We start from the raw sequence: 24,179 nt of genomic DNA on the forward strand, positions 1-24,179 counted from the left end.
AGGGGAGCGCCCAGTAATTCCCATATTCATCATTTGCATATAATTGTGATATTGCATACAAAGCATGTAAGGTATCATGGCAAAGTTTATGATCTGCTGAAACCCACTGTTCCATCTAAACATATATATATATCATTAATGCATATGAAGTTATGAGAATTGTGTTGTATGATTGTCACTAAAATATGCTATAGGTTTGGTAAGTGCCCAGATACCTAGCTCCCCAAAGACAATAACCAGGGGGATAACCAATGCCCAGGCAGGTGTCAAACAACCATCAACAGTCATTGTCCAGCAAGGGAGCTACAATGCAATGACTCGCTTGCACAAGGCCTCACCTGGGGAACTGCTCAATCTTGGCTGGTGACTCAACAATGCCCACCTGACATGCCTGGACTCCAAGCACATGAACTAAGGGTATAAAACAGAACACAGTGGCCCGATGCTTTGCCTTTTCTCCTTCCCCCACCTATGCTGCAAGCGACAAGGACACTGAGAAGAAAGAAGATTTCAATGGAGGAGACTGGCCCAGGTTTAAGAGACAAACCTGTGTATTAAGGACTGTAAGATCCAGTGGGGTGAGAACATTGCTTGATCTAAATACTGTCCAGTGTGATAAGGGTTAAGGTTTAGACTGCATGCTTATATTTTCTTTTGTTTTTGGTAACCACTCTGACTTATAATCACTTATAATCATTTAAAATCTATCTTTTGCAGTCAATAAATTGTTTGACTCTATCTTTTACCAGTGAGTTTGCCTGAAGTGCTTGGTAAATCTGCTCAGCTGTACAAAGGCTAGTGTATATCCACTTTCCGTTGATGAAATGGTGAACGAATTAATAAACTTGCATTGCTCAAAAAAGGGTCTTGAACAGTGCAAGAAGTATATTACTGAGTTAATGGGGTCACGCATATCTTCATCTCTCCCTGGTGCCCAACAGCAGCCAATTTTACTGTAATGCTGGGTTACTGTAAAAATTCTCCATGGATGTATAATGGGGATTCCCACCCCTTGCCACTAATTTCCCTACTGTTCCCACTATCCGCTCCCAAAAAAATTTCTGGTCACACCCCAAGTATTAGGAGCCAGTGTTTTTTGGCCATTTGCCTCTACTGGAATTGTGAGTTTTCCCAAGGCTTTTCTCTATGCCCTATTTTCTCTTGTCCACATATGAATAAAGTTACACTCTATGGATGGGCAGTCACAAAATCTATGTTGCTGTTGTCCACAGGAGTAGCAGACAATTGCATCTGATCCTTGTCGTTTACCAGCCTTTGTGTCTTCTTTCCAAGTTTCACTGGGCCCAAGTTCCTGCACTGCTTTGGGCTTAGCAGGGCATTTAACATTACAGACTTACCACCACTGGGCCCTGTGAGGGGCACCTGTCATCTATCCTGTCCAACGACCCATTAAGTGTCTGGGCATTAGCCTTTGGGCAATAACCCGTGGCTGTGCTTTGGGGGGAAGGGGGCACTTATGGCACAAATACTGACAGTAGGTTTCTAACCAAGCCCAAAGAACTCTCCAGCGGAAGAGGATGCTGAGGCACGGATATGTGTACAGGTGTGTTAACTATTTTATATAGATCTGTGTATTTCTCATTTTACTAAGTAAAGAGAAAATATGTAATAGAATCCTGTGCAAAGTCTATCTATTGGCTGGCTTTCACTATCATGTACTCCTGAGAGGAAAACTAAGCCAGAAGACTCACACCTTTGCTGGCATTCTAGGGAATCTGCAAAAGCTGCTGTAGAGACATGGGGGAAATGGGACACTAAATTTTCAGGGCCTACGGAACTGGGACATCAGGGTCCCCATAAACAAAAGGTGAGTCAGACCTGAGGTCTGCACCGGGAGTGTGTGCCCAAAGCCACAACAGGGACTAAACTCTGTCCAGCCCCAGCAAGCTAAAGACACGTTGGATTCAACATTTAGGTTTCCTCACAGCAGTCTAGTGAGTGTCCAACAGCAGGAACTCAGCCAGATCTGTGACAATAAGGAAGGAGGATTGAAGTTGGAGAAGAATACCAAACCAGCAGCTAGGCAGGTGACTTGAGAGAAAAGCACACAATAAGAGGAGAGGTAAGCAGAAATAAGATTTGAGAAGTACAGACACAGAAGGCTGAAATGGAGGACAAGCAGCTCAGATTTCAGGTGATAAGTGACTGGAACCCAATATGCAGGGATTTAAACATGGGAGTGTCAACAATAGTGGCCAGAGAGGAAGATAATTATGGCAGCAGTGTCTTGAATAGATTGCAGGGATGCAAGGGGACAAGCCAGGGAGGCCATGGAGTAAACAGGAGTAAGTCAATTACGTTTTTGTCAAGGTCCAATTTTTATGGTCAAGGTATAGTCAAGGTCCAGACTCCAGAGAAAATAATAAAAATAACAACAATAATGATAAATAAATAAAAATATTTCTGGTTCTGTTCAAAAGCATCTGGCAGTCCAGATTTGGCCCACAGCCTCCATACTGACTATCCCTGGGGTTTCAGTAGCTGAGACAAGGGGTTACCAAAGCACAGACTAGGGTGTAAGGATGATGAAGAAAAAACAGATTTTCAGAGATTTTATAAAGGAACAATCACATGACTTGCCAACAGCCTGATAAGAGGGGAAGAGCAGAGGAGGCAAATACTACTCTATAGCTATAAACCCATTTGACAGGGGAAAAGTTACAAATGTTATGACTATAAAGAGGGAGAGGGAAATGGGGAGGAAAGAAATGATGAATTCATGACATAGAAAGTACAAAAAATATATTGAAAAAAAGAGGAAAAATAATTTGGTCTCTTCATTTTGAGCAAATATGTTAGAAAGCAACATGCCGAGCCTTAAGGGACAGATGATGACCATAAATTAGGAAAAACAGTCTCATCATTCCTTTTGGGTCCTGGAACAAGTTACTGAAAAAAGAGAGTAACTCTTTAGTTACTAAACAGCCAAATATTCTAACTGATCTGGAAGATAAACTAATGTCAAAAAGCAGCCTAGAGTTTAATCTGTATGAGGCATCAAAGGAGAATTTTGAAGCTCATGCTTCGGCATTCTCAAACAAATCTATCTTTTATTTTCACTTACCCAGGATTCATGGTAATAAAGATTCCACAGGATGTATTTATACGGATTTCTTTTCCTTCCAGCACAAATCTATGTTATAAAGCACATTATTAGTCATTTACCCAAAAAAAAAAGGGGGGGGGGAGAAAAATGTTTTCTGCAAATTTTAACTGGATAATACTACTGTATAATGTGTATACAAATATTAAAAAGACACAGAAGCCCTAAAATGCATAAAAACAAAGCAAAATTGTGAGGGAAAGAGGGAAGACAAAGATGAATGACTTTGGGACAAATCTTGAACAAAGTGCAAAGCACAAATAAATGGGCCTTTCACAGAGAATCTCTGTGAGCGTGAAAATCCTCCATTGTAGGGAAGGAAAGGCCAGTGCATCAATTACTGCAGACTATGACCTATAGTAATGGCTGTATCCTCTGTATTCATGCATACATACAATAAGTGTTTTGGTCAGTGGATTTACACAGTCAAGGACCTGGTCACACCACAACTCTCCCGTTACCCACCTGGCTCAAACATCCCCCCCTCCACACTGCTCCAGAGAGAGTGCTACCAAGCACTGCTATAATGAGGGTACAGCGTCCTCCTCTTGTGCAACCCCTCCACAGTTTCCTCTTCCCCACTCACATGTAGCAGAACCTAAGTGATTCGAGTGCATTTAGGGCCTTTATGTACCTATGGAGGGGATGAGGGCATGATTTAGCTTTCTGTTTCCTTTTTCGGAGTGTGGGGAAGCCAAACAGATATTTAGGTTTTCTGTTTGTTGATAGCAGAACTTGTCCTATGAACAAGGTATACAAGGATTTCCCTCTGCCCCATTCTCTGCTCACTCAATCATAATATAAACTAACTCCTTCAAGGTAAACTATACAATAGTTTGAGGCACAATCGTAACATTGTTCTTAGCAAACCAAAAAAACAAACCTTGCCCAGACTGCTTAAGAGAAACCATCCTAACCCTGCTAGGAATGTTTAAATCTGGTTATCATCAGCACAGGATCAACCATAGTGTGGAACAGGTGCAAGAAATTCAAGTGCCTTTCTAGAGCTAAAGCAGTAAATAGCCAGTTCTATAAGGCACTATTACTTGCAAAAGAATCAAGGAAATGAAAACAAATACCTGATAACATGACTATCTTTTGCTGCCTTGATTGTCTGAATTTGTGAAGCAATTACAGACAGAACTTCTATATCTATGCGATTGAACTCATCAAAACAACACCATGTTCCAGACTGAACTAGTCCACAGAAGAATTTTCCTACCATCTTAAGGGAAAAAAAACAAACAGAAATTAGTATTAATAGCTGAAGCTTTAGATGATTTTTGTAATACTGATTCTTGAAAAACTGCAATGTCCTTTAAGCACAAGAGAGTGAGAGAAAAAAAGAGAAAGAAATCATCTTATTTACTCAAGGGAGCAGAAAAGTAGATTAAACGTATTCTCTGACCCTAATCTAAACATATTCAGGATCTAGATTTGCACACAGCTCCCTGACCCCATCTCTAAATTTAACTGCATTCACTTTTCCTTAAAAAAAAACAACCCCTTGTATTACTATCATAATCATAGTTTTCAAAACAGAAATGTACTATAGTTGTAGGATAGAACTAACAGGAAAAACATGAAATATTTTTCCTTTTGAAAGCTAAATTATAATAGGTGAGACACAGTCTTAAAAAGCTCAGATATTGACAGAGACGTTCTAAATTATTATTTAGATATATTCCTTAGGAATTTATAACACCAGTCTGTTGGTGAATTAAAAACCCAAAAGAGCAAATGGCACTGGCACTCTTATCTTTATACCTGCAGTAAGTAGTGGATGAACTTTGTTATTGTACTGTCATTTCACGGGGAATTACATTTATTCTGTTTTGCAGTACTATCCTGCTAAGTTATTTGAGATAAAGAACATAACATGCCTTACCTGATAATCCAAACCTTCAAAACAATTAAAAACCACACAGAGTTTTCCCATGGCCTAAGGGAAAGAATACTGTTTTAGAGCAGATATGATACATTTCTTGAAACATTAAAATAATAGTGTATGAATAAGGTCATCCCTGTAGACAGAAAAGTTGTTGAAAGCATATTTTTGAAAAATTGTTTTTGATGGACAAATTTTTATAAATGATTCTAAAAGGAGAGAAGTAACCTCACCTTAGGTCTGATTCACCCTTTACATTTCTAAATCATCACTCTTCACATTTACAATTAGGGAAGTATTCCCAAACATTTGAAAGCTGAGCCCCCCTTCAGGAAAATTAAACAAACTGCATTCCCCTACAACCAGTCCGCATTTTTTAAAGGCCTCCTTCACTTAGATTATGCCTACAGTGCAAAGCAAAAACTAACAAACAAACAAAAAAACCCCAGTGAGTTCCTAACTCAGGTTAGCTAACGCAGGTTTAAAATAACAGTGAAGACGCAGCAACTCAACTTTTAGCAGCTGAAGTTCAACCCAAGGCTGCCCTACAAACATTCACTCAAGTTGCTAAAACTGCGCTAAAAGCAGAGTTGCCGTGTCTTTGCACACCTTTTCTTTTGCAACGTAGACATAATTTTAATGTAAACATTTTCCATACCTCTTCTTCCCCAGCAGCTTGTGGGGGAGGGGACAGGTACAATCTATACTTTGAGAAACTGGAATAAATTGTGGAAATCTTAACAGTACGATACTTCCCCTCCTTTTATACATGCTTCAAAGAACAGTGAAATAGTGAACAATGTTGACATTTAGGCTACATCTGTACTAGGAGCTAGGGGTGTGAGACCCAGTTTGCACACACATACTTGTGCTAGCTCTCATTGAGCTAATGCAAATATAAATAGTAATGTAGCTGTGGTAGCACAGGTACCAGCAGCAGTGGCATGGTTCAGGTGTGCCAAGCACAAACCTGCTTGACAGAAGTGGGTATGTACGTTCATCCTGAATCAGGACAAAATTTCATAACAAGACTTTCTAAAAAAACTTTTTATTAGGGCAAAGTTACAATAAAATGTTAACATACTACATTGTACGTTATTTATTACTTATTCAAGATCAGGATAATACTCAAAGAACCGAAGCAAAGAACTGGGGTGCTTAGCCTCCCTTTCACCCCCAAGACCAGTTCCAGGCTGGAGAGACAGAGAGCTGGAGTGCTCAGCTTCTCCAGCTGCAGAACTAGGGGATGCTCAGCCTCCCCACCTCTCCCAACTCGATGTCTCTCTGGTCCCAGATCTGGGGGGAGGCAGGGAGGCTGAGTGCCTGTTCTCTTCTTCTACAACCCTAGAGCTGGCAGGGAGGCTAAGACAGAGTCAGTGCATCCTGGGCAGCCCTCGGGGAAAGTTTTTGTCAATTTCACATCCTTTGAGGGCAGCATTCTCTTCAGTTTTACTAGACTGCATATGACATACGTCTTTTGCAAATACAGAAAGAAAAATATACACAATCTAAAACAGCAGCAATATCCGTATAATATATTAAAATGCCAATTAGAACTTAATAAAAACTCTCTTCTTTGGTTCAATGCTAATAGGGCAAAAATTCGCATTGATTTAATTACTGCTGTGGACTGTGAAAATACTAAAATCATTATCTTTAGAGATGGCGATAAAAATTCTTTATTTTTTATTAAGCAAAAAAGGTTAAATTCTTGCTTTCAGCAGCTGGAAAATTCTACAATCCAAAAATTCTATAATCATTCTATAATGAGGCAGATCTTCCAATGCTCCAGATGAGCAAAAAAGAAGATGTGAAGGAACTTTTTCATATCTGCCTTTAAGGACAGCAGTTTTCATGATCTGGAATCTTAACAGAGTATGTATCTTACATAAATAAGGATTTGATAATTCAAATATAGTTAAAAACATGGGCAATCTTCAAAGTAGAAAACCCAAAGGCAAAGTTAAAATCAGGAATCATAGCCGTATCTTCTTCTTGGGTAATATCTGTCATTCTGAGTTGATTACATTGGTTAAAACATATTGCAAAGGAGTAACAGAAAAACCGAACCTAACTATAATAATATGGATGGTCTTATACCATGAAAATAAGGAGTACCCACGTTGTTCCTCCACCTCCTGAAGGCAAATACAAACCAATCTATAATTTGGAAGAGTACAGCTCTTAGACCAAAACTTAAGAAAATCTATACAAATTCTACTACTTTCAGAAAAAACACCCATCTCGGCATGTAAAAATGAGGCAGGGGTAGAAACTGGGAGAATTAAAAATCTCCTCAAAAATACTAAGGCTGAAATTTGGCCTCTACACCAGATTTTGGCCCCATAAAGCATCTGCAATATTATTTTAGCACTGAAAATTCTTAGCACAGGGCAGGAGTTAAAGTCTCTTCAGTGTTTTCTTCCCTTGATACTGTGTTTGTTGGGGGACCTATTTGAGCATTAAAATCTCCTAAAATAATCAGCTGAGCCATTGGGAATTGAAGACTTATCATACCAATTTACATATCCAAGCACCCCCACAATGACTCAGAATAAAATGTGGAAGATAAACATTTAATAAGAAAATTTGGAGATGAGGAAATTTTTAAAAATAGCCTGAATGTCCTGACACTTTGATTCCAAAAGTAAAATCTGACACCGGAGAAGGATAATGGCATCTTCTCTTCGACTCCCTCTGGCAAGGGGATACTGTCAAGTCTGATGGTGTGCTCCTGGACAGTGTGGAGTCTGAACCGCCATGTACTGAGCAGCTGGATTTTAAGGGGCATGCAAAGCAGCTTCCATTCCGGAAGACAGAGAATAATTTGTAAAAAAATTCTCCGATAAGAGAAAGGGAAAAGAGTGTGACAAAGACTTATGCTCTGATTACGAACCATGAGCAGGAAGAAGAAACCGTGGAGGGTAGGGGTATTTGTGCCTCTTTATAACTTCAGCGGGAAGTACAAGAATGCTGAGGGCGCATGCGCTGCCCTAATGGTACAATTATGGGAAAAATATCTCTGGCTTCAATGCATTGGCATGCACACACCTGAAGTGAAATGGTCACATATAAGCCCTTGTAGAATAATAATTTATTACAATATATTCACTATAGTTTGTTTTTTATTCTACATGCAGTGTGGAAAATTCAGCCTATGTACCTATAGAAAAACTATACAAATTCTACTACTTTCAGAAAAACCACCCATCTCGGCATGTAAAAATGGGTCCAACTCCACAAGCCTATGAAATTACTCAAGGGCTGAATGTGGCCTAATACCCCAAAGTGTTTTATAGTGACTCAATTATGAACTCAAGAAAATTATTTGTTTAAGGTGAAACTGAAAATGCCAAAGCAATTGGTACGGGTGAAGGGAAGAGTTCCAGACAGAGGGAGCAGAAGTAAAAGAGTGGCATCCAAAACAAGTGCTTAGTAGGAAGGAGAATGATGGACCACACTTGTTACATTTTGAAAATTAGGAGGGCAATTTGAAATTAGAATTGAACACATTAAGTGCAGTTTTCTCATTCTCTATCTTCCATAATCTCAGTCACTACTTCCATTGTTAGAAAGCCACGCTGCAACAGCATTTTCCTTTTACTAAAGAAAGAAAATTACGTACATGGCTCAGCTGGTACCCAGAGCTTTACAGCAGGGGGACATGAATTCTTACTTTTGGAAACCAAAAAAAAATCTTTCTCTGAACGGCCACTTGGTTCTGATCCTGGGTTGCCTGCACGGCATCTCTATGCACACCCAACATGTTTCTGTGCTAATCCCATCTATATTTTTTAAATCAGATGTGAAAATCTGCATTGTGAGATTTCCCATTTGCTATACTAATTACTTGTTCTGAAATCGTTATGTAATTCATCCAGCTATTTTAAATTAATGCATCTGATTACCTTATATACTCTCTTTTATAACTCGTATACATGTAATTTGCCATGTAAAAGAGGGCTTTCTTTCTTTTTCATTTCAGTAGACTGCTACTGTAATGGTTGACCATACACATGAAGAATAAAAAGATAGATATGAGAAAATAAGACCTGATGCTGTGAGATACTGAAAACCTCCGGTAAGATATTAAGTACAGTAGAATCTCAAAGTTATGAACACCAGAGTTGTGAACTGACCAGTCAACTACACACCTCATTTGTATCCGGAAGTATACAATCAGGCAGTAGCAGAGACAATAAAATAAAAATAAAATAAAAAGCAAATACAGAACAGTGTTAAATGTAAACTGCTAAAAAATAAAGGGAAAGTTTAAACGAAGATTTGACAAGGCAAGGAAATTGTTTCTGTGCTTGTGTCATTTAAGTTAAGATGGTTAAAAGCAGCATTTTTCTTCTGCATAATAAAATTTCAAAGTTGTATTAAGTCAGTGTTCACTTGTAAACTTTTAAAAGAACAACCATAATGTTTTGTTCGGAGTTTGTTCAGAACATTTCAGAGTTATGAACAATCTCCATTCCCGAAGTGTTTGTAACTCAGAGGTTCTACTATATTCTGAAGTCCAATTCAAAGGGAGTTGAGGGTGCTCAACACTTTGCAGCATTGCATCCTTGGTGTATTACTGTTTTATGAATAAAGGTCAACATCTCACGTATCAGTTTTCCAGTGATGTTTGTAAACATTTTCTGAGGCTTTTTAGATCATAGAAGCAAAGCTTCCAATATTCTCTAATAATATACAGTTTTAAAAGAAGAAAAGTAGCAGTAAGTTTCGTCTCTTAATAAAAAGTAGGGGCCAAAAAGAAGCTGTAAACATCAATGTTTTTAACACATATCTACCAAGTATATGTTTCCTAAGCATTTTAATACTGAACAATTCAGGGCTCAACCAAAGGACAAGAAATTAAAATTATACAAAGGGCTAAAATAACTGATTTGTTTTTGCTAAATAAAATGTATGTATTAAATACAGCAAATTTAATGAAATAGATTAAAAGAAAGAAAATATTGGCATCACAAATATTTTTGGCACCATCTATGTAATATATTTAATTAATCCTTTCCAAAACAGACAAACTATGGTCTCATGGTAAAAAAGCTCAACATTCTCACCAGCATGCTATTAAGGAAACTAGAACTGATGTATATAGTTGAATCCCTTACACCCAGATATGTACCATACAGCATCTTTGACTTACTTCCAAATATTTATGATAATATGATCAATTTAAAAAAACTAAAATTGTTTCAGTAGTTGAGGGAAACACATCTAAACTGTAAGAAAATGACATGAACTTGATGGCCCAATTTTATTCACAAAGCTGATCTGAAAGCAATAAGATGTATCTTAAAATAAAGCAGTCTGATACTGTATCATCTTATTAGTGCAACAAACTATAGAATTATATGCCCTGAATTAGAGTTTCATAAATTTGACGGTCAGTAAAACCTTAACATTTATCATGAATGGACACAATTAACTATCTTTTTGGTCTTCATTATTAAAAAAATGGTTAGCGACCTCCATTACATAAGTTCTTCCAAGTATCACTGGCTTTCTTACTCTGATGTAAACTTTAATTAATGATGCATTTCTGTACCAATCAAAATCACTTTGGAAATGATAAATTAAAGGTATAATGCAACATTTTAGAGCTACACAGGGAAGAATAAAAGGCAATGGGCCAGTTCCATCCCCACTGTAACCCCATCAACTATAATGGTTTTGCATTAGGGATTTACTTATTCCCATATTTTTATTTATCTTCAGAATGGCCTGAAATCATTATGTATATGTGTTCTTAGGATTCAACTTTTAAACAAGGCTGAAGTTTTATTCTGAACAACCATTTCCCTTAAGAGTGACTACATTCTTCATAGCTACAGTATTTGTTTTATATTCAACTGCGGTTTGCAAAAAATATAATACTCATTAAAATTCTTATAAGGATAATTACTCACAATGAATAGTTTACTGATTTCCATAAAACTCTTCATGTAAGGAAGGCAAACTGTCATGGCCCAGTGTGACGTTGCACCCCATAATGCTTTACAGAAACATGCTTATGAATGTAAATATAACATAACTAGAATATGTTTTATGCTCGATATGCCATGTAAAATATCTTTGCAAATGTTATGTTCTACTGAATGTATTCATCCTATTCATATGCATGTATCATTTTTATATCTGAAGTTATGAGTATTGACTCTATGCTTGTATTTAAAGTGTTTGCTGAAGGAAGCACATAAGGCAGATTTGTTCAACATAATGTGAAGGGGTTATTCAAGTAATTGGGAGTACTTAGCTAACAATGGACCTTGAGAGACGCCAATCCACATCTGAACTTTCCTGGGAACGTTCAAACTAACATGTAAATAACAGTGACGGCCTGTAAAGAACTGAGTCATGCATGGACATGTGACTTGCCCATGTGACTTCAAAACTCCATCTTGTAGCTGTGATTCTGCACAGGAGAAGAGAGGGGTTTCCACCCACAAGACGAAGACAATATAAGCCCCTGGAAACCCCTCCATTTTGTCTTCAGCTGGCTCAAAAGATAGCCTCTCCACCCCAAAGGGATTCCTGAAAGAAACTGGAACAAAGGACAGTAACTATTGGGGTGTGAGTGATTGCTGGATCCAGACTAGGAAGGAGTCTAGTCTGTCAAAGAAGCTTATTGGAACATCTCTGAGGGTGAGATTTACCTGCATTTAGTTTCCTACTGTATTAGGCTTAGACTTGCAGTTTTTGTTTCATTTTGCTTGGTAATTTACTTTGTTCTATCTGTTATTACTTGGAACCACTTAAATCCTACTTTTTATATTTAACAAAACCACTTTTTACTCATTAATTAACCAAGAGCAAGTAATTAATTCCTGGGTGAGCAAAAAGCTGTGCATACCGCTCTATCAGTGTTATAGAGGGCGAACAATTTATGAGTTTACCCTGTATAAGCTTTATACACAGTAAAATGGATTTATTGGGGTTTGGATCCCATTGGGAACTGGGTATCTGGGTGTTGGAGACAGGAGCACTTCTTAAGTTGTTTTCAATTAAGCCTGCACCTTTTGGGGGACGTGGTTCAGACCTGGGTCTGTGTTTGTAGCAGGCTAGCGTGTCTGGCACAACCAGGCAAGGTACTGAAGTCCCAAACTGCAAGGGAAAATGGGCTTAGAGGTAGTCTCAGCACATCAGGTGGCAGTCCCAATGGGGCTTCTGTGACCCAACCCATCACACCCAGAATCTACAGATGGAAGAGACCTTGTAGGTCATCTAGTCCATCCCCCTGACAGTGCAGGTCTGATTCTTATTGTACATTTACCAGTGTCTTCTCCAACCTAGATTTAAAATGTGCCATTACCCTACTTGTACCAACTTTAATTATACTAAACAAATTCTCTCTCTTTGGTGTTTAAACCTTTCAAATATTTTCTCTCTCTCTCTCTGGATACTTATATGGCCCTGCAGTATCAGAGCACCTTACACATATTAATAAATTTATCCTCACAAAACCCCTGAGAGGTAGCGAAGTATCCCCATTTTACAGATGAGGAACTGAATCAGAAAAATTATGCCCAATATCATACTGAAAATCTGTAGCAGAGCCAGGAATTGGTCGTGGGTATTCTGTGATACAAAGCCAGTGATTTAATCACAAGGCCATTCTTCTCCCTCTCTATGTCATGTCTCTCCTTCCCCTGCTCCCCAACTACAAATAATGTCTACACAAGCTGTATAATGGCACACTTAACCCCTTCCTGGGGTTTGGCTTTAATGGAAAATCAAATAATATAATACTTATTTCTATTACAGTAACTCCTAGAGTCCAAAGCAAGATCAGGAATCCATTGTACAAGAGAACTGGTACAAACACATACTCAGAGACAGCGTCTGTCTCAGAGTTTATAGTCTAAAATAAATAGAAAGAACAGAAGGTCGGAGTGGATACAGAGGCACAGGAAGATGAAGTCTTGCGTGCCAAGTCAGTTCGTAGAGCCAGAAATAGAATCCAGGTCTTCTGACTCCTACTCTACTACCCAGTCAACTAGACCATGTTTCCTTTCTAACATAAAAAAACATAAACCTCATCTTAAAATTTCTCCCCCAACCTGCTTTACTTAAGGGTTTCATCTCTGTCTTCATCCCTACTCCTCTCAAACCAAAGGGTCAAGCCTTCCTAGTTAATAGCCTGTACTATCTTGGGCAGTTAAAAAGCTCCACCTGCCACAATCAGTCAACATAATATTCTCACCAGATTTATACAGGGTTCTAACCTGTTGACAGTGAGTCATCAGAAGAGCCTTCAATCCCAATGTGGGATTATATATCCTGACACGCAGTTACACCCCATTCCCCAGTAATTGTTGAGTCAAGCTACGCAAACTATTTATACCTCAGTGGCCCTTTGGGGTTGGTATCCCACTCTCATTTGTGATGGATCTGCTGGTAACCATGCTCTACATCCGAACATGCCACGGGATGGCAACACTGCTGCATCTTTCATATTTTGTTTATTCTGGTTTTTGTTTGTTTGTTTGTTTTTTTCCTTTTCTATATCTTTAGTAGATTTTGAGTCCCAATTTTGTTCTTTACCTTCCCCCCTCCCCAATCTTTCCTTCCCTATAAGGAAAAAATGCAACTTGCTCGCTATTCAATTGTTCAATCTGGCAATCTGATTAAGAAATTAGGGGAGACAGAATATCATTGTGGAGCTCAGGGGAAGAGGATGGCCATCTTGAAATTAATAGATGGTAGGATGTTCACTTTTAAAATAATAGCACAAAGTAATAGACACTAACAAACTTAATGCATCAAGCCCAAATTCTATTTGTCTGTACCACAAGTAATGTTAATGTATGCATGTGTATCCATAATATATAACTGTATATGTACTTATGCATACGTGCGTGCGAGCACACACACACATACGGAATAATACATTTCTGAACTGATAATTTTCTATGATAGTAGAACTTCAGAGTTATGGACACATAGGGAATGGATGCTGTTTGTAACTCTGAAATGTTCATAACTCTGAACAGAACATGATGGTTGTTCTTTCAAAAGTTTACAACTGAACATTGACTTAATACAGCTTTGAAACGTTACTATGCAGAAGAAAAATGTTGCTTCCCCTTTTTTAAGTAGTTTACGTTTAAGACAGTATTTTACTGTATATGCTTTCCTTTTTTTCTTTCGTCTCTGCTGCTCCCAGATTGTGTACTTCCAATTCCAAATGAGGTGTCTGCTTGACTGGTCAGTTCGTAACTCTGTTATTCATAACTGAGATTCTATTGTAGAAGCTTCTCTACTAATTCATCATTAATAGGTAAAATATCCCACCTACAGAATTTGGAAATAGTCCAATGTCGTTGCTGAAGGCTCCAGAACTACAGCCTACCCTGCAGCATAGGCCACCAGAAAAGTTCTTTTAAAACTGTAGAAATACTCCAGCAACTAATTATTAGCATTAAGACACCAAACTGATATAAAAATGTTGTGATTAAATGTCGAAGTCATTTACCTTTAGAGAAAACTTTAAATGGTTACAGCGAGTATTCTGTTCATTTGTCAGTCTACCAGCATGGCTGAATTATCAACAGGTAAGAAATTTCTTATTCTGCTGCACCCCTTCTCTGCTTATTCATCCCTAATGGGAAGTAATGAGCAGTGAATCACAGAAGCAGGGTGGCAAAGGTTAAGCACTGTTTTAATTATTTTTAGAGTAGACGAATAGTCACTAATTGAAGTTCCCTCTCTATAGGACAACAGCTTTGTAATTTAAAGATTTATTTGGGAACCATCCCACACCAAGTTGAGATCCCACTGAGGGACCAGGAACCGAACTTGTGGATAAAGTCTCTCAAGACCTCTGAGGAACCTGATCATGTCATGGGAGAATACCGTCTGACCCTACCCCTGGATTGACGGATGAAAGGCGGAAATGGCTGCCAGATGCACCTTGACCGAGGAGCGTGCCAGGCCCTGGTTCCTCAAATGTAGCAGGTAGTCTAAGATCAACTGCATCAAAGAATGCAAAGAGGAGATGCCCCATTCAGCCGCCCAGCTGGAGAACCTCATCCATTTTGCCAGGTAAGTCTGTCTAGTCGAGGGCTTCCTATTCTCAAGGAGGACCTTTTGGATGCCTTCCGAACAGACCTGCTTCTCAGGGTTCAACCATGCAACATCCATGCTGTGAGGTGGAGGGGCGCGATGTTGGGGTGCAAGAGTCAACTGTGATCTTGTGACAACAGGTCTGATCGGTTCAGCAGGGGCCATGGAGGGATTGCTGCCGGGCTCGATAGCATCCTGAACCAGTGCTGGCAAGGCCACGCCGGGGTGATCATGATAACCTGAGCCTTGTCTCGCTTGATTTTCACTAGGACCTTGCTGATGAGCGGAATCGGAGGGAACATATACATCAGGCTTCCTGCCCACGGCAGGAGGAAGGCATCGGAGAGGGAGCCCTTGCCCAGACCCCATCTGGAGCAAAACCTGTGCCAACTCCTGTTCTGCCTGGTAGTGAACAAATCCACTTAGGGAGTTCCCCACCTCTTGAAGATTGTGCTGGTTACCTCGGGGAGGAGCACCCACTCATGGTGAGAGGAGAAGTCCCTGCTTAAGTGATCTGCTAGCGTGTTCTTGGCATCCGGAAGGTGACACACTTCTAGGTGGATTCCGTGGTTGATGCAGAAGTCCCAGAGACAGGGTGCCTCTTGGCAGAGGGCTGAGGATCGCACTCCCCCTTGTCTGTTGATGTAGAACATCGAGGCTGTGTTGTCCATCAAGACTCTGACCATTCTGCCCGACAGATGAGGTAGGAAGATCACGCACACTCTGTGCACCACCCTGAGCAATTTGACGTTTATGTGTAGCATCATTTCCTCTGGGGACCACATACCCTTGGGTCTGGAGAGGTGCACCCCCCAGCCAAGGTCCGAGGCATCTGAAACCAACTCACCTGCGTAAGGAGTGCTGATGAAGGGAACTCCTTCCAGGACTGTCCCGGGGTCAGTCCATCATCGCAGCGAGGTAAGTACCGCTGCGGGGATGGTAACAACCTTTTCCAGGTGGTCCCTGGATTGGGAATAGACCGTTGCCAGCCATTGCTGCAGGGGTCACATCCAGAGCCTGGCATGGCACACCACATATGTGCACGCTTGCATGAGACCTACGAGGTGCAGGCAAACCCTGGCTGTGGTCAGAGGAAATGCAGAGACTTCCACGATGAGGTTCGTCAGTGCCCTGAATCTCCACAGCAACAGGAACGTCCTGGCACAGGTCGAGTCGACCATTGCTCCAATGAACTCTAACATGGATTTTTTTGTTGTTTATCAACAGGACGAGGCAATGGCAAGTGGCTTATCAGTAGTGTGACATCTCTTTGGACCTGGAGCTGCCTTTGACTAGCCAGTCGTCAAGGTACAGGTAGATCTGGACACCCCGACTTCTATGGTAAGCATCCACCACCGACACGCACTTGGGAAATAACTGTCGCTAGGCCAAACAGGAGGATGCTAGGAGGGCAAACTGACAGTGGTTGGGACCTACCATAAACTGGAGGAAGCGTCTGTGTCCCTCAAAGATGGTGATGTGAAAGTACACATCTTTCAGATCGAGGACGGCATACCAGTGTCCCAGATCCAGAGAGGGTATGATGGAGGACAGGGAGACCATGCGGAACTTCAGCTTCGCTAGGAAACGGTTCAAGTCTCGCAGGTCCAGGATAGGTCACAGACCGCCCTTGGCCTTTGGGATTAAAAAGTAAAGGGAATAGAACCCCTTGTTCCTGTACTCTGGAGAAACGACGTCCATCGCACCTAGCTGCAGTAACCCCTCTTCCTCCTGTGAGAGGAAACTCTCGTGAGAAGGGTCCCTGGAGAAGGATGGGGCGAGGAGGTGGGAAGGAGGGGTAGAAAGCAACTGAAAGGTGTAACTCCACACCACTGTACTGAGGACCCATCAGTCCAATATTATAGATGCCCACGCAGGAAGGAAAGGAGAAAGGCAGTTGGCAAAAATAGGGAAGGAAGGATCCTGGGAATAGTCCTCGACCGTAGCCTCAAAATGGTCGCTTGCCTGCCTGCTTATTGCAAGCTGAGCTCGACTGAGAAGTCTGCGAAGGCTGGTGGCTAGGACACCACTTATAGCCTCTGGATTTCTTATGGGGAGGTTCCTGGTGAGGGTGATTCCCCTGGCCCTGAAGCTGCTGTGGCTTGAACTGCTTGCGGACAGGGCCGGGAACATACAGGCCCAACATTTTAAGGGTCATGCAGAAGTCCTTGAGGCCATGGAGCTTATTGTCCATCTCTTCCGCAAACAGGGTTTGCCCATTGAAGGAAGGTCTTGCATCGACTGCTGAGCCTCCGTGGACAACCCGGAGAGGAGCACCCAGCATTCTTGGCGTGTAGCGACATCTGAGGCCATGGTTCAGGTGGCGGTGTCTGCCACATCCTATGCCTCCTGTAGAGTCGCCCTAGCTGCAGTGGTGCCCTCCTCCATGATTGCCCAGAACTCCTTCCTAGAAGACTCAGGAAGGGAGCCCTTGAACTTGGCCATGGCTTGCCATATGTTAAAGTCATAACATCCTAGGAGGGCCTGATGGTTGGCCACCCTCAACTGGAGACTAGAGGATGAATAAACTTTATGCCCAAACAAGACTAGCCTCTTGGAATCTTTGTTCTTAGGGGTAGCCCCAGGTTGACCCTGTCGCTCCTTGTGGTTAACCACCTCTACCACTAGGTAGTTGGGAGCAGGGTGGGTGTACAGGTACTCGTGGCCTTTGGATGGCACAAAGTACTTGCTCTCAGCCCTCTTGGAGACGGGGGGCACAGAGGAACGAGTTTGCCACAGGGCATTGGTGATCTTTGAGACCCCTTCATGAAGAGGCAAAACCACCCTGGCCGGTGCTGTGGATGAGAGGACATCGAAGAGAGAGCCCGAGGGCTCCTCTAACTCCTTTGCCTGAAGGCCAGGTTGGCAGCAACCTTCTTCAATACTTCCTGGTGCACTTTAGCATCATCTGGAGGATTCGGCAGAGGGGCCTCCGTTATAGCCTCGTCTGGCAATGACAAGGAAGATGCTGGCACCGTAGGGTCCTCCTCAACCATTGGTGGCCCAGTGGCTTGCTCCCTTAGTCCCTCTTGCATCTGTGGGTCCTTGCACCCAAGGCTTTGTGCACTGGAGGAGGGCAGGAGAGAGAGGCAGCTGTCTCTCTGAGGCTCCGGACACTGAGCGGGTGGCCTGGGAGGGCTGAGTGAACCCCCACGGGTTCCCCTGGGTACCATGGCACCGGCCATTGTGCCTGAGCCCACGGGGCTGGTTTCCATGCCGACAATGTAGCTGGTACCGCTGGTACTGGAACTTGTCCCGCCATCAGGGAACCTTGCCCCGAACCAGCGCTAGATCTTGAGTGATCACTCCCAGGCAACCAGGACAGAATGGAACGGTGTCTCTGCCCCGGCCGATGCCAGTCACTCTGCCTGGAGTCTGATCTGGAAGGGGATCTTGGGGACCAGTGGCACTCGACAGATCCGCAAAGGCCTGGAACTGGTAACCTACATCTCGCGTTTGACGAACTGTACCGGGAAGGTAAGCGGGACCAGGATTTGGAACGGGCCCAGTGCTGGGAAGTGCCCGCACACGGTGATGCCCTCCTAGGGGATCGGTGATGGTCCAAGGAATGGAAGCATCAATCCGTCGATGGGTCCCTGGAGTGGTACTGTGGTCTTGGAGATACTGGGTGCTGGGACCAGTACTCCCGCCAGGGGTCACATGCCTCCAGAGATCCGTGCCCGATCGCTGGCGACCTGTGCCTCAAGCCTCTCTGCCTGTGCCCAAGGTCTGGGGACTGAATGGGGCTGCGCTGCGTATGCCTTTCATAGTTAGAGGCATGGCGGCTCTAGGAGGGCAAGCACTGGTGGGACGTCCCCCGCAATGGGGAATGGTGCGGCTGAGGTGGGGACCATGGTGGTCTGAATGTGGGTTTACCCCGTGACCAGGGAACCGCAGGAACCTGTGTGGGCGGCACCCAGAGAGATATGATCTCCTGCGCTGCCTGCAGGGCCTTTGGTGTGGACGGTACCCAGAGCTGGTAGAAGCCTCTGCCACTATCCAGGGTGGCTGGCAGGGAGTGGGCTGGGCTACACACTCAACCGGAGCTTGGGACCAAGATCCTGATGGGGGTGAAGAGTTGTCCAGCACAGGAACTTGCTTATCCTTTCCCTTGTGGGGGACTGGAGACCGACGTGGCACCGTCACGGAGCTCGGCGCTGAGTTGGAGCATTGCTCCGGTACCGGGGTGAGGGCCATAAGGAGCACTCAAACAAATATCGTGCTCCTTCTTAGTCCTTGGCTTGAAGGACTTGCAAATATTGCACTCTTCACTAATGTGCCCTTCGCCCAAGCAACGCAGACAGCTGCTGTGTGTATCACTAATGGGCATGGGCTGCTTGCAGCAATCACAGGGCTTAAAGTCTGAGGACCGGGGCATGCCCTGTCCCGAGGCAAAGTCCCATTCGGGACCTATGAAGTCTCTAACTAAGGGATTTACTAACACTAACGGAAAACTATATATACACTATAATACAAGAATTAAAGAGTTCATATGAACAAGAAAGAAACAGCGCTAGCTGAAGCAGAACAGTTTCAGCGCCGTCACTGGTGGCAAGAAGGAACTGAAGGTCGGGGGAGCTGGCGGCGCTCTATATACTGCAGCATGTGTGCACCACTCCAGGGGGTGCTGGAGCTGGTCTCCTACAAATACTGCTGAGGGAAAAAACTTCTTGCACTGGTGTATGTGGCGAGCACACATACCTAAATTGAATGGACATGAGCAAGCACTCAAAGAAGGAAGTCTTCTACAGGAATTGTAAGCCCTCATACACAAATGCTCTTTTTGTCTTTGTCATGCTAAAGATTTTTGTCGGTTTAGGAAGAAACTGATCTAGGTTTTGCTGGGAGTTTCTACTCCAGATTTTTCCCTCTGCTAGGGTAATAGTCACTTTTTGGATAGTCCAGTGTTGCTAGCTATTGCTATGCTGGTTTTGACAGTAAGGTCTGAGGTTTCCGCATTCTCAGAGACTAATATCACTAGCATTTCCCCAAATACCTCCTCACCTGTAAATTTGGACGCCCAAGATTTATTCTTAGAATGACTGATTGCTACTCATGGGTATAAACACAGCTTTCTTATAGCCACTGAGTTAGGAGTCGTAACTCTTATCATAAGTTACACCAAGGATTTGACCAGAATAGAACCCAAGGTACCTCATTCCCAGCAACGATCATACCACTAGTCAATTATTATTTATATTACTGTAGCACCAAGGAACCCTAGAGATGGATCAGAATACCAGTGCGCTAGAACACAAAGACTTGCCACCTAGTCGATTTTTCTATGAAGTATACAAAAAACTTTTGGTCTGACTGGCTATAATTGAGACTTTGATATTTCTGTGGAGTGTATCCTCGCTTTTATGATCTATGGGATCTTTCAGAAGGAAGTCTCCTTCTGAAGGTGTGTTTATGTTTTTACTGGGGTGGAAGAATGTGATGGGGTATACCAGACCCTCTGAGGCCCCCTGCTAGAGGCCTCGTGGCCCTGCCACACCCCGCTCCAAAAAAGGGCAGTGGAGAAGGTACTCCAAGCTCCCTAGAGTGGCTATGTGGGACACAGCCAATCAGGGCCCAGCAACCTACTATAAGAAGAGCTGCAGGGCCAGAGGGAGTTCAATTCTTTGCTGGAGCTGTAGGAGCGTGGATGGTGTGTGGCTGGCCAACAGAGCTATAGGGCCTCAGATAAGGCAGTGCTTCCAGAAGCCAAGGACAGTGAGAAGGAGCCCTGAGCTGGTTGCGGGGACTCCATCAGGACAAGGCCCAGAGGTAAGGGTGAAGATGGCACAAGGCCGCAGGGAACTGGGTGAAGACATTGTCTCCAGGGAGGGAGCCCTGGGGTGTTGCTATATCCTAGAAGAGAGACAGTCAGAGAGAGTGTGCAGGTGTGCACTTGGCCAAGGGGGCGCTCACAAGAGGTGAGTGTACCATGTTACAGGGAGGTGCTACTGCTGCACCTATCTTCAGTTCCATGAAGTTCCTTTATTATTTTATGTAACATTTTAGTTCAAACAAAATTTATAAAATAAAAATATTAATGGTGCACATGCAGTACTTCACCTGTTTAAAGGAGGGAGATGTGCCCTGTGCATCCTGGTTTGAGGACTCCTTAATTAAGAAGGGGTACTGGTCCAAATAGCTTGATTGTAGGGATAGCCTGCTTGATGGACCCTGGAGCCTGAAAGGATGCCTGTCTGCTGACCCAGGTTGGCTAGCACCCAAGTGAGTACTTTAAAGGAGAGCTAGTACCTCTCAGGCCTTTATTCAGCAAAACAGGAGTCATTTTAAATCTAGAAAGTTATTTCTCACTTACTTCCCTGTAATCCCATTATGGTACAACTGGATAGGGAACAAAGTCCTCATGTAAACCTGTTCTGTTCACAGACTGCCAGAAATGCTCTGCACACTTTAATATGGAGCCAGCCTATGGAAAAGGGGAAGAGAGAGATCCCTTTCTATCCATCAGACTCTGAGCATCCTTCTCTGAGTAAGGGTCAGGGCTAAAAACCAGATAGGCACAATTCCCATTACACTGTAGGCTAAGGCAGGGCTTCACAGAAGTAACAGGCTTCTCTGCATGCCCAGTCAAGGTGGAAGGGCATACTGAATTCTGGTCCTGCAGTGACCTGTCCTGGGTCTTCCTTTGTAAATGATTTGGATAATGGCAAAAAGAGTACACTTGTAAAGTTTGCAGACAATAGCAAGCTATGAGGGATTGCAAGTGCTTTGGAGGGCAGGATTAGGATTCAAAATGATCTTGACAAACTGGAGAAATGGTCTCAATTAAATAGGATGAAATTCAATAAGGACAGTTGCAAAGTACTACAGTTAGGAAGGAATAATAAACTGCATAAATACAAAATGGGAAATGAATGCCTAGGAAGGAATACTGAAGAAAAGAATCTGAGAGTTATATTGGATCACAAACTAATCATGAGTCAACAATGTAATACAGTTGGAAAAAAAAAAAGCAAACATCATTCTGAGATGTTCTGACGGGGTACACAAACCCCACACTGGAGAACATGGTATTAAGGAGCAGCTCTGAGCCCAGGTGGCCTCGCCCTGCTGCGCCTGCAAAGCCTGAACACGCTGGAGATGGACTTTAAAAAAGGAAGCAGAGTAGCTCAGAAGGGAGCAGGCAGTGTAAGAGGGCAGACCTCAGCTCTGAAGTACTTCCCAGAAACTCATAGCCTGACACCTAGCAACACAGACCTGATAAAGCCTCCGAAGGGAGAACTCTGACTGAATATGAAAGTCAGAAATTTTATTTGTGGTTCTTTAATTTATTATGGTGAAAAAAGGGACTTAAGTAGGAAGTGATCTGAGACAACTACTTAGCACTGCAAGGTGCAGAATTTAGCTGACCACTATTGGGCCCTGGATGAGAGCCCCGTGGAGAGAGTGGGCCTGGGTACCCCACCAACTCCCAAAGACAGGACAACAATAGGAATTTTTGCCTTGATGAAGAATCCAGCTGGGGAAGAAACTGAATGTTCAAAGGCCCAGACTCCAAGTCTCCAAAATAAGGTGAACACCTTGAAGCCCATATGGGCAGTGAAAGACCTGATCTGTCTGTGACCCAGACTTCCTTTTGGTATACCGTGAAAGGGGTGGATTGGAATGTGTGACCTAGCCAGGAGCTGAGCCACAAAAGAAGGGAGAGTCCTCACAAGACAGAACAATAACTAAAAAGATGGGACTTCAGGGAGGGAGACAATTTGCTGCACCCCTGCCTGACACTAGGCAGCACTGTTGGTGAGTGTCCCCCTTCACAGACTGAGAATGCAGGCACGTTCATCTCAGCACTGCTGAAGAGAGGAATCAGTTTTGCAGTGAGTGGAGAAGTATCATTGTGCTGGTACCAAAATCAGATGGGACAACATGCTTCTGTATTGATTTTAGAAATGTAAATGCAATAACGAGGTTTGACACCTACCCTATGCCCAGGGTGGATGAATTACTAGAAAGACTGGGAGCTGCCAAATACATCTCTGCCCTAGACCTCACAAAGGGGTACTGAGAGATCTCTGACCTCGGAATCACAGGAAAAGACAGCTATATCCACCCCATTCAGTCAATACCAATTCCGCACTATGCCATTCTGCTTCCAAGGGGCAGCATCTATTTTTCAAAAACTCATGGACCAAGTGCTGTGACTTCACAGCCAATATGCTGCAGCCTAAATAGATAACATGATTTACAGCCATAATTGGGACAATCACATATGACATGTCACTTCTATCTTATGGGCTTTCAAGAGCGCAGGACTCACTGCAAAGATAGCCAACAGTAAGATGGCGAACCAGGAAATTACATAACTCAGTTATAACACGGGGAGGGGCAAGTTACAACCACTAATGGGCAAAGTACAGATCTTAGCTACCTGCCCCATCCCGATGACAAATAAACAGATACAACACTTTTTGAGCCTACCAGGAAATTACAGAAGATTCATATCAGACTTTGCCATGATTGCAGCATGTCTCACAGACCTCATGAAGGACACCAGTCCTAAGAAAATCATTTGGTCAGAGGCCTGTGACAGGACATTTAGGACTCTAAAAAATCATCTGTGCCAGGAGCCAATCAGACTTTTCCAAAAAGTTCACAATACAAACAGACACCTCCTCTGATGTAAGACTGGGTGTAGTCCTTTCCCAGGCAGTTGACAAAGAAGAATACCTGGTCCTCTATATATACAGAAAACTTCCCCCAGGAAGTGACTTGTTCAGTCATAGAAAAGGAAGCTTTAGCTGTGAAATGGGCTGCAGACTAGGCCCTAAAGACAGTATTTGTTGGGAAATCCATTCTCACTAGTAACAGACCATTGCCCCTCTTCACTGGTTAAACTGCATAAAGTATGCCAACCCCAGAATTATATAGTGGTACCTTTTCTTAAAGCCATACAGTTTTCAGGTATTTCACCGAGCTAGGAAGGCCCACCAAAATGCAGATTTTTTCCCTGAGAGGGTGGGGACCTGGATCTGGAGGATATGAACCCAGGTCCTTTTTTGAGGGGAAGGGTATGGGATGTGGTATACAAACTCCACACTAGAGAACAAGGGGTTAAGGAGCAACCTTGGTACC

At 42.9% G+C, this 24,179-nt stretch overlaps 1 protein-coding gene across 1 annotated transcript in view; it reads right to left on the bottom strand.

Moving 5' to 3' along the window:
- DNAH14 (dynein axonemal heavy chain 14) overlaps nt 1-24,179 on the bottom strand; it is a 514,964-nt gene that overhangs the window by 278,151 nt on the left and 212,634 nt on the right. The window contains exons 31-33 of the mRNA XM_043543588.1: nt 5,013-5,066; nt 4,204-4,349; nt 3,086-3,154 (exon numbers count right to left, since the gene is read on the bottom strand). Coding sequence (XP_043399523.1) covers nt 3,086-3,154; nt 4,204-4,349; nt 5,013-5,066 — 269 coding nt within the window. The remainder of the gene's footprint in view (nt 1-3,085; nt 3,155-4,203; nt 4,350-5,012; nt 5,067-24,179) is intronic.

Source organism: Chelonia mydas, chromosome 3 (genome assembly GCF_015237465.2).
Source record: "Chelonia mydas isolate rCheMyd1 chromosome 3, rCheMyd1.pri.v2, whole genome shotgun sequence".
NCBI lineage: Eukaryota > Metazoa > Chordata > Testudines > Cheloniidae > Chelonia > Chelonia mydas.